The following is a 12,091-nucleotide window of genomic DNA, read 5'->3' on the forward strand; positions in this document are numbered from 1 at the left end:
AGGGTGCTTGTGAAGCAACTCTTCTTCTGGGCAGCCCCTCCTTTAACTTTTGGACCATCGGATCCCTCCTGGGAACCAACCTAAGAAAGTGCTATTTGAAGTAGCGCTCACTCCTGTAATGTGGCGTCAGTATATTTCTAATTACAGTCCAGACAGCTTTGAGCACAAGTTACTAGACAAGAGTCCAGGTCAGCACTTTGGCTTGCCATCTCAGACTTGTTCTCCTCCCACTACTTTCCAATAATAGTTTCTCATATATACCAGAAATAGCATAGGGAATACATCTTTCTAACTCTAAGCCCTGCTCCTGAATTCAATTTTAGGCAATGTGTTGGGAAGCCAAGCTTATCCAAAAAGAAACACTACCTTCTCATTATCTAATTTCAATTAACTGTCCAGAGTACCATCATCTATACCTTCAGCAGAACCATGTTCTAACTCAGCAAGTCTAAGTATCTACTTATGTGATGGAGATAGATCTTTTTACCTGTGCTAAATCACCAAGAACTTTGATGATTTCACTAATGTTATCTCCAGACTCTGAAATGGATGTAAATTTTGTGCTGCCTGTTTTGTGAAAACTAAGTATTTTCATCCAAAAGACAAAGAATTAATTGTAGTTCTTTATACATAATATACTGGGGCTTTACATCTAGTTACATTAAAGTAAAATCAACCCATTAAGCATAATATTAATGGAAGGTCAACAAAAGCAGCAAATAAGTAAGTGTTATAGAAACAAAGTGTGATAAATTCTGACAAGCTATTTTGTTTCTTTATTATCATGACATTAGGAAATGGCACTAAATTTAAGGGTCTGCTGCCACAATCTTCAATTCTGAAGGCTTTATTATAAGTCAGCCGTTCATATCAGCAGCAAGCTGACAACGCAAGAACAAATTCCCAGCATCCACCAGCTGTTCATTAAGTGAAACACACAGGTTATGTCATATAATGGACAGAGTTGCCTGCTGGGGCAATGGACACACCTGGCTTCAGATTTTTAGCTCTACCATTGAGCTATGGTACTTTTGGCAAGTCAGCTTTTCTAATACACAATTTTCTCTTCTGTAAAATGGGAATTTTATAAAACCTACCAAGTAGGATGTTGTAGCAATAACAAACAAACCATACAATGGTTTTTACTCAGTAAACACTAATAATTATAATAACTCTTATAATCCTAAACAGAATAATTTCAAGCTGTCCAATGGTATGGACAAAGCAAACCATATAATGCTTTTTCCTCAGTAAACACTAGTAATTACAATAACTCTTATGATCCTAAACAGAATAATTTCAAACTGTCCAATGGTATAGACAAAGCAAACCATAAAATGCTTTTTACTCAGTAAACACTAATTATAATAACACTCATGATCCTAAGCAGAATGATTTCAAATTGTATTCAGACACAAAAGGTGCTTATGGCATCGAGAAAGGAGTGGCATCTAATGCATCTTTTGAAATATTTTTTTTAAAGATTTTATTTATTCATGAGAATACACAGAGAGAGGAGAGAGAGAGAGAGAGAGAGAGAGGCAGAGACACAGGCAGAGGGAGAAGCAGGCTACATGCAAGGATCCCGACGTGGGACTCGATCCCAGGTCTCCAGGATCAGGCCCTGGGCCCAAGGTGGCACTAAACCGCTGAGCCACCTGGGCTGCCCCTTTTGAAATAATTTTATGCCTAATATTTTTTTGGGGAAAAATCATGTATATTTGTAGATTTAGAGAATATTTAGAGAGTTTATGGTTGGACTGGTAATTTTTTTCCAATATATAAACACTCATTCAAATATTTATTGAGCTCTTACAACATACTCATCATTCAATAACTTAAAATTCCAGTAGTTGAATCATCCTAATTGGAAAACTTACATGCTTTAATGTGTTGGTAGAACTTTAGTTCAATAGATGAAAATTTTATCTATGCGTTATCTCTATTATAAAAGGCATAGGAAGTTGGAAACAAGTTAAAAAGTGTCTGTTTAAAACAGGATACTCTCCCTACCCTTAAATTTATTCATATATACATATATTTGCTTTCTGGAATGTTACAAATATTTAACTCTTTTGACTACCATTTTAAAATATGGATTCCCATTAAGAATCCCTTCATAAAGTGCGTTTTCATATTTCATTTAGGGTATGAAAATATACACACTACATGTATTCATTGGGCATCATTCTTTTATAATTTGGAGGATTTTTTTAAACTGAGGTAGAGTGTATATAAAGTATCTTATGTGTAGGTACTTAGGGATAGATATCTTATGTGTAAATACTTTGTGTATATAAATCTTAAGTGTATAGTTCAGTGAATCTTTACAAATATATATACCCAATATAAACATCACCCAGATCTTGTAAAAGATTCCACTGTGCCCTCTTCTAGTCAATACCACTAAAAGGTAACCCCAATTCTGAACTGTATCGTCATAGAGTAGTTGTGTCTATTTTGAGCTTCATATAAATAGAATCATATAACATGCATTCATTTAGCTGCTGCCTTAAATTATTTATTTGTTCAGATTTTACACAGAAGGAACAAGGGGCCAATGTCTTCTTTACTCAGCTTGTCTGCACCAACGTATCAATGGATAATAAGAAAACTCTTATACATACTATTGGGCATAAATGATCTAAACTTAATCTAACCTGATCCCAACACAGATTTATAGAAATGACTTTAATATTTTCAAGATTAACATTTACAATATTTAGAGCCATCTACCCTGCTGCCTTTAGATACTTCTTTCAAATGTTCACATTTTTCTCAGAGTTTACATCTATTAACTACGCACACTCTGAAATAGGTTAGCAGAAGTTCACAATGTGTTAGTTGTCTGATTATATGTTACTTGATTTACAATCTTGAAAATTGAAATAAAGAACATTAGTGACCTTATTCTACTTTTAACAGTGATTTAGATGCCACATCTGGAATTTCGTTGTTCAGACACTATGCCACATTCTGCTTGCACACATTGTGTAAATAACATGGCAAGAAGACAATTTGAGAGAGCACTGCACCCATTCCCATATTCAAGTAGAAACACATGAAATCTATGCTTAAGAGGAAAAAAAAAACAACAAAAAGCTATGCAATTTCAGAATAGCTCTAACACAACTAATCAAAAATACTTTTTTTCCAAAACCTAATTGGGACATTTTAAGACCTACTATTTAGCAAAGACCAAGAAATTTACAGTTCCTGTGTTTCAAGTAAGAGAAAAGGGACCAAGCCTAAAGTCATACAGAAGTACACAAGGACAAAAGTTTATGAGGTTACATAATACTGTTTTGTACAACCAACTGAAAACTTTAAGAATTCAAAAATGATTTACTCTGAATTACGTCAAATACACATGTGCACTTCTTGAAAGTACAGTTTGCGAAGAAACTTCAATAGTAGTTTTATATCACTAGACATATCTTTATATATCCAGAATAAAACAAAACCTAAGTATGATACCTAATTTTCAATGAACATTTATAGGAGTTAACCATGCACACAGTGTGGCTACCAAATGTTTATTGAGAAAGGGATATAAAATGTGGCCAATGACTGTTTTACAGGAAACAGTGTAGCTCAGGGTGCTGGTTCTCATAATACAGCTAAAAATAGGATACATATTATATAGTGTCAGTCCTTTCAGGAGTCATTTTTTAAATTTTATTTAATGGTATCCAAAACTAGAACTTTATTTTACTAGCATATATACATATATATATATATATTTATATGTTTATATGCTAAAAATATAATCCACTTGCGATAACTATCTTACTTAAGCTTTTAAAGTTCAAATATATTACCTTGCTTCTCTGCAGATACATGTAAATAACTTTAACTTATAGGAAAGCCTCAAAGACAAATTGTAAACAGGACAGGTCCATCAGTTATCTATATCTATACAGTATGCGTCACTATTTAAATATAGGATTGAGACAAGTAAGTTTCTATGGAGAGTGACAGTTTTTATAAATGCTTTTGTATTAAAGGTTTTCTTAATAATAATAAAAATCCTCAAATAAAATGAATTTAAAAATTAAGTATCCAAGTAGTATTTTTTCTTTATTGCAGCAGCTAAAATATTGAAAGCCTAGAATCAATCAGCTAATATATACTGTCACAAGAAAGGCATATTGAGTAAGGTTCTTGGGGGGGAGGAGATACAACAGGGTATGACATTGCCAATGGGCTCCAGAAGCCTATAGATTTGGTGGGTTTATCTGAGGAAACCACATGATAATCCACAGAAAGGATTCTGATACTTTTACAGATAGAACCAAGTGTTCCTAACAAAAAAAGGCCTTAGATTTCTATATATAACAAAACTCACAATGATTCTAAGCTCCTTAAAGACAGAATCTTGTTTTTCCCTATGTTCTTCTAGTTCAGTCTACAGCTGTCAATGGGTGCTTAAACATATTTTGTTGACTGGCAAACAGAAAACAAGGTTTTCTCTTTTTCTCCGCCCCCCCCCCTATTAATTGTTCTCTAAACTATAGCCAGAGTGACATTTTTGAAATATAAATTTGATAATGGCACCCTCCTCTCCACCTTCCAAACTAACTCCTACCATTATTTTTTCCATCACTTTTACCATAAGATTCAAATCTGTGATATGGTCTAGAAGGCCCTGAAAGACCTGATGAGAGTCTGCTAAGAGCTCCAAACTCAAGGGCCCTCTCTCAGTTGCATGAATATGCCACACCAACTTCTATACCAGGCTTTTGTACCCAGCATTTCTCCTCTATGTTTACATGGTTAATTCCTTCTCATCTCTCAGATTTTAAACATCAATCAATCCTCAGGGAAACCTTCTTTGATTAAATTAGTTCACACTTTTTAAAATTCTCACAGTACCATGTATCTGTCCTCCAAAATACATACCACCATTTTAAGTTTCCTTTTACTTATTTTTTAAATAACTGTGTCTCCACAATGTAATGCAAGGGCTAGCGAGGTAGGAACTATTTGGGAGTTCACTCACCATTTTATTACCTGAGCCTGCTATTCAGACACATACAAAGCATTCAATCAATATTTGTCGAACATAGAAATGACTAAGTGAATATGGTTGTCTATCTGGTCACATTAGTAAAGTCCTAGAAAGTATGGGCTTTATTAAGTGATATCTATCACACTACCATGTTTAGTACTATTTCGTAATAAGCCATTGCAAGGTTTATCTGTTTATGGTCACTTAAATAGGAAAAGTAAATAAAAGTGACCCTCAAGAGCCTAATATGAAATTTTAATATAAATGATCCTAAAATGCATGAAACCTGGAAATCATTTTAAAAAGTGTAACCTCACTTCTCATTGATCAGCCTTTTATTCTTATTTTTAAGCTGGATAGCCATGGAATTCACTAATTCTTTTAAGCTGCTAACAAACTATCAGTCCTCTTAGGTAGAAACATAGTAAGTGATAATGATCCTGGGGCACTTAGAGGAGTAGGATTCACTGAAAAAGCTCTGTACCCCCAAAGCATCCATCATTCAAGAAAGATAACATTCTTGGATAGCAGTATTCTGAGGCTCACTTTCAGGGTCAAAGAACATAAGTGATACATAAGTTAGTTCTGTCCCATCAGCCATTTATACTTATTTTTTTTTCTCTTGAATAATACCTGAAGATGAAAAAATATCAATCCTAGTAAAATGGAAATCTTATTCAGCAGAGAAGATAATACAGGGCTCTAGAATAAGAGTGCCTGCACTTGTATGTGGGCTCTGCCACTAATCTGGTTATGACACATAACCTTTCTGGTGTTCTATTTCCATCACTACATAAATAAATAAATAAATAAATAATAAATAAATAAATAAATAAAACTTGCTAGGTTTGAATAAATTAGAGTAAGGATGAAACTGCACTTATTAAATAAAAATATTCTAGAAAACCATAGATGCAGAAGTTGCTGCAAGACATTCGGGGCCAGAAAAAAAAAAAATAGAGAGAGAGAGAGAGAGAGAGAGAGAGAGAAAGAATATTATCGTTGTCCTTTTAGTTGTTCTTACTATATTTTTAATACGAAGGCTACTAAATAATATTAGGCTTTATTAAGTTAAAAAAGAAATTGTGGTTAGAACTAGATATAATTTGAATCTTGTTTAATGTTTGCTGTTGATTTTTTCCCTAAATTTTCTCTAATGAATGTGGATTTGTTTTTAAATTAGTTTTTAAAAGGAATGTGGCAATCAGTGTGAATACTGGCTAGACGCAGGGCTCTGCTCATACTTCCTCTGAATAGAAACCATCTATCCCTGGCCATCAATACATGATTGGTGTTGGGAGAGGCATCCATTCTCAATTAATTATTTAACAGTCACTTGACACACATGAAATAAAGAAAATACATAAAAGTGGAGCCAATCCTTCTGGGCAGATTGACTCTGCCTTTATCATTCCATCTCCCATTTCTGTGATAATCAAAAGAATCCAGCCTTTTGTTTTCCTTTCATGACTAGTGGTGATCTTTGGACTCCGTTTTCAGATCAAATTTTCAAAACGAATCAATGCTCCAGAACCATCCTGATGGATTTTCCTTTCTGAATTGAATTACCTTATGCATCAGGTACTATACTGGTCAATTATGTATCTTGGTAATTCCAAATTCTTCCTCTTATGGAAAGAGCCTATCCACTGGCAAAATGAAATGCATTTCAGAAACATTTAATTCTGCTTCTCTTCAACGTATTACTTTTGCCACGCTTTCTCCACACTTAAGTGTTCCCGATTATGCATGATCTCTGGATCCCTACATTTAAAATGCACAGGAAAATAAAAATTTTAATTTAAAACACCCTCCCACACAGAACAAGCTGTCATTGTGTCATATTTGTTTCCTAATTTAAGGAAGGAAGTTATATCTTATGTGTCCTTCATTAAATTGTCTGCTCTGTATTTTAAAGTGGCATTGGGATACATAGAGCAATTTTCCCCTTGAAATAATGTTCATTTAAAAAAAAAACTATTTCTATTAATCAGTGCAGAGATATGGAGCTTCGAATTATAATACAGCACATCGTCACGTGGACCTGCTATTTCATTCAAGATTTGCAATTAAATTAGATTTGGGAGAGGAAAAGCATGTCCTGTTTTATTTTTGTAAAACCTAACTATAAAGCCTGGTACTAAATCCATGGAAATTTACTGGCCAAGCTGAAGTGCAGTATAGGCCATAGGATACACAGTCTTCTGTATTTATTTAAGCTAAAACATAATGAAAACAAAAACCTTCATGAAGGCAGACAACAATAAAATAACCCTTTACTTTTTTTTTTTTTTTCCTATAAACCCTTGAAGGCTACAGAACTCTTTTTTTTTCCGATGACCAGCTTTTTTTTTTTTTCTTCCTAACAAACTCTCTTTGCTGTTTAAACAATTACAAATTTTATCAAGTCTTCATTTCTCTTAAAAGTCAGATGAGAGAAAACTGCCAAGTCTAATAAGATTTACAAGGGCTAGTTCCTCTTAGCAGTGTCAGCAAAAAAAAAAAAAAAAAAGAGAGAGAGAGAGAGACATTATACAATAAAATTCAGCCACACATAGAGCTTTTGTCCTCACAGCTTTCAAAATTAGATTTAATAATTCATCTTTTAGAAAACAATTTCAGCCATAAATGTCATTTATCCATGTGGTGACTGTCTTGATTTGACCCATAAGCTGTCTACTTTAAAACCTGACATCTCTCCCGCTCAGCCACAAATATATCCATGTTTCCTCTTTTCCTATCAGTCACTTTCTGTTCATAGGCTTTCCGGTATTTATACAAAATTTTTCCTTGGTCATGGTCATGTAGCAACATTGTAGACACATTAATGGCTGAATTTTATTTATTAAGGGGAGAAAATAAAACTTGGTATGGTTTTCTTTTTTTTCCTTCCACACTTTCAGTGCTTAAAACAACAAAAATTACAACGTGGCCTCCACAACTCAGATACATCTCATTAGCTAAACGTACTCGGAAAATCTTTTGCAATCCTTCATATGCAACACCACCCACCTCCCCCTATTTATTAGCTTACAGAACCTTCCTAGGACAACAGTGTCTAAATGTCTGTGCCATTTAGCTTCCCAAGACATCTGCTAATTAAGAAATAGGTGTTTTAATCTCTAACATTTCTAAATATTAGCTGACCTGTCTTCCGCTTCCAGAAATCACTTAATTTTTCCTAGACGGACAAATGCTGGACTTGGACATGACCATCGAAAGTAACATTGGTTCCAAGAACCCTTTTTCTTCTATCCAGAAAACCTTCCCCCCCCACACACCCCCCTCCCCCCCCCCCCCCCACACACACATCCTCCTTTCCCCACAACCAGGAGCAGGACTTTATACTTGTAAAAGGGCCCCTGTTCCCCTTGTGTCCTTTCCCACGCATAACGAAACGTGGAGGTCCTCACGCGTAGCCAACCTCGCCTGCCCTTCCTTCTTCACCACGTGGCTGCCCAATCTAGAGGCGCGTCTGCACCCGAGGGGGAACGGCTCCGCGTATCACAGGCTTGGGGCGGGCGGGCGAGTGGCTGGGAGGCGAGGAAAGCACAGCGGTTGTGCAGGCGGGCCACGGCCCAGGCCCAGGGACGGTGGGAGCAGCCTGACAAGGAACCCGAGGAACCTCAAGGGGAGAGGGCGTTCTGCTCGCCCCCGGGCAGCGAGCGGTGGCCCAGAGGGCCGGCTCCCAGGGGGCCACCGGACCCAGGGGGTGGGGGAGGCCAGAGGAGGAGCTGCGGGCGGTGCAGGCGAGGCAGGGAGGCCGCAAGCAGGAGGCCACCTGGCGCCTCGCCCCGACCTCCCCCACCCCCCGCGCCCCGCCCCCGCCCCCGCCCCGGGAGGGCGCGTCCGGCGTCGGGCCTTACCTTGGCTGCAGTCCTTGCCGCGGAAGCCGGTTCTCGAGCAGTCGCACACCGCCTGGTCGTCCACAACCGAGCACACGCCCCCGTTGAGACACACCCCGCCCTCGCCCTCGTCGCCCGCCTCGCACGGGCTGCCCCCGCCGCTGCTGGGCGGCTCGTCGTCCAGCCTCACGTCGCCGCTGTCCAGGGGCAGGGCCTGCGAGGCGTTCACGCGGACGTCGCGGATCCAGCCCCTGAAGGGCTCGCGCTCCCGGACGGCGGCCAGCGTGAGCTTGAGCGCCGCGGCGCGCAGTTCGGGGGGCAGCCCGCCCACGAAGAGGCCGCTGAACACCGTCATGTCCCTGCGCTTGGACTTGACCTCCACCCACTTGGCCTCGGCCTGGTCGATGAAGAGCGTGGTGTTGCGGAACTGCCTGCGGATGCGCACGCTGTGCCAGGCGCCGTCGTTGACCGGCGTGTCGGCCAGCAGCGTGGCGGGCTCCGCGCAGAAGATGGAGAAGCTGAGCTGCAGGCGGCCGCCGCGGGTCAGGATGAGCTCCAGGAAGTCGCAGAAGCCCTCGTCGTCGAAGTAGAGCACGAGGCCGCGCGCGCTGCGCGTCTTGAGCTGGAAGCTCATCTCGCTCTCGCAGCAGGCGTTCCACTTGGGGAAGCGCGTCCACTGGCCCTCGGCCCCCGGGAACTCCAGCCCGCTGCCCAGCTCCGCCCAGCAGCCCAGCAGCAGCAGCGAGAGGCACAGGAGAAAGCAGCCCCCGCGCTGGAGGAGCGCCGTCCCCATGCTCGGGGCTGGGGTGCGGCGGGGGGGTGCCGGGGCCGACAGGGTCAACGTGGTCCTGGACACCGTGATGCGGAAACGGGGGTCCGGAGTCGGGCGCGGTGGGGGGGGGCCCGGAGCGGGAGGGACGCACCCTCCCGTATCTAGCTCTTTTTTTCTTCTTCTTCTTCCAGCAGCCCCTCCCTCTCTCCCGATAGTCCCCTCCCAACTGGAAGACGTAGACCCCGGGGGTGCAGGGCAGCAGCAGAGCTTCCAGACCAAAGGGAGGATGCACTTTGGAAGCAACGTTCTGGAAAAGGCGTCAACAGGCGGTCAAGGGGAGTCACTTATCCATTTGCATCCGATGACCTAGTTCAAGGGCATCAGTGGTGTCAGGAGATGCCGCTTCGCTGCTCAAATACTATTATCTGCCAGGTACCATCAGGGGTACCGGGCGACAGGGAAGCAGTCAGGGTCTGGCAAGGAGGAAATGCTTCTCAGGGAAGTACAAGAAGCCAGCAAGGAGCCAGGATCCTTCGACACTTGCAAAAGCCTCCAGTTGTTTCTCCTCCAGATGTGGTGTTCCCAAAGCAGAAGGGAGTGACAGGTTCCTTGCCTCTCTTTACGGCACCACTTAACCCCTGAGTGGCTTCAAAGGCCTGCTTCTTCCGTCATATCATGGACTTTCCTGCACCACTGTAGCCAACGCAGACTTCCTTATGCATGGCCTCACAGGCTGGGTTTTACTTCTTTTTTTTTTTTTTTTTTTTTTTTTCCCTCCCCAACGGTAGGGTTCAAACCCAGAAGCTGTGGAATAGCCAGAAGCTGTTAGATGTCACAACAGCTCCTCTTCTTTTCTCTTTGCCTCTGCAAGGCCAAGCTAAGATGCCAGCATGTCAATTGGTTGTGTGTTGGTGATGCATTTTGGTTTTGTCTTTTTATAAGGACCCAGAAAATCTGCAGAGAATTAAAATAAAAATTAATTTCTAAAGTCATGTGTAGTATCACAGAAATCACTATTCAGCTCAGAAACCAGGTATGTAACTAGAGCTGTTAGGAAGCCACAGTTAACCTTAACTAGAAGGGGCTCATTTGTCTTGATCTATCAAGGAAGACCTAATGTCTCCGAATAGTTAATATTGCACTTTTACAATAAGTCATTACATCCTTGCAGTTTGTTATAACTGTTAATAGGTAACCCTCTCAGGATTTTGTAGAGATTTGTTTATGGCTATCTTTTACTTTTTCTGAGAAAGTTTAATTTTTTTTTTTAATATGAGGAGGAAGAAAAAGGCCCTTTTAAGGACTTCTGCTCATAATGTGTACTGATGGCACGGACAACAAGAATACAACCTATTCAAATATCAGCTAATACAGATTTTTCAATAGGCAAAGCAGACCAGACTGCAACTGGACGCTGCTGGCTTGGATTTATATAGCATTCCTACCATTTCACGGTTTTCAGAGAAAGAATACTGATAGTTTCTTGGGAGTCTCTTTTAAACTTCAAACACGCATTTTCTCCCCTTTTATTAAAGGAATATCTGTTATAGGAGAAAACATCTAACTGAAGTCATATCTATTTGGAGCAGCATTTATGTTTCAATTGCCATAATATTAAATCCTCTAAAGATGGGTAAAGTATTTAATATTTTGCCACAGTGTAGTGATCTTAACTCCTCTTCAAGTCCTTATCTGGCTGTCAGCCCTTAGAATTTGTGTGGTCAGAACAGCAGTTGGCATGTGTGTCACCTTAAATGCTATGGCTCCAGGATGCTGGAATATAAAATTATATCTTTGAATCACTCACTATGAAAATCACCTCTTTATTTAACCCTAATCTGACAGGCTCCTGGAATGGTACAGAAATCTAAGCAGTGTGTTGTTTTTAAGTCTCTCTCTCTCTCTCTCTTTCTTTTTTTTCTTTACCAAAAAACATTACTCTCACATTTTGACCAAAAAAAATCACAAATGGTTCATCTGGTCATGTCAAGCAAATACATGCATTTCCCTCAGCATTTCCCACTATACCACACCACCCCCTGTAAACACACACACACACACACACACACACACACACACATTTATTGCCTGGACACAGAAGCTCACTATCCAATTAACACTTTTTTTTTTTTTTCCTACAAGCTGAAACTAGCAGTAATTTATGGCACCGCATTGTGTTGCTGCTCCTCCATGGAGGGAGCTGAGAGCATTTCTCTTCAGTACAGAGCAATCCCTACAGGTGTCAGCTGAGAGCCACCACCAGGCTAGGGGATCCCACTTCAAGTTCCTCCCCAGATGAAATTGATGACTGGTTCCCTCTTTTGCAACACAGACACACAACACAACACATACAAACACATACACACTGCCCAGCAGAAATAAAAAATAAATTAAAATCTCAGTTGCTTATTTATTATGGCTGATACATCCCACTCCAACAGCAATCACCAGCCATATCTTGTC

General features: G+C 40.2%; 1 protein-coding gene across 21 annotated transcripts in view; it reads right to left on the minus strand.

The window, feature by feature from the left end:
• The window catches only part of NRXN1 (neurexin 1), a 1,110,252-nt gene extending 1,100,474 nt beyond the window's left edge, over window positions 1–9,778 (minus strand). For 8 of the 21 annotated variants that reach the window (XM_077915363.1, XM_077915360.1, XM_077915364.1 and 5 more), the window contains exon 1: window positions 8,878–9,776. In XM_077915363.1, the coding sequence (XP_077771489.1) occupies window positions 8,878–9,649 (772 nt within the window). In that variant the 5' untranslated portion in view covers window positions 9,650–9,776. Of the gene's footprint in view, window positions 1–8,877 lie in introns of all 21 variants that reach the window. The other 13 variants (XM_077915348.1, XM_077915346.1, XM_077915359.1 and 10 more) reach the window with 3 other exon arrangements.
• Window positions 9,779–12,091: the final 2,313 nt, after the last annotated feature.

Source organism: Canis aureus, chromosome 11 (genome assembly GCF_053574225.1).
Source record: "Canis aureus isolate CA01 chromosome 11, VMU_Caureus_v.1.0, whole genome shotgun sequence".
Lineage (NCBI taxonomy): Eukaryota > Metazoa > Chordata > Mammalia > Carnivora > Canidae > Canis > Canis aureus.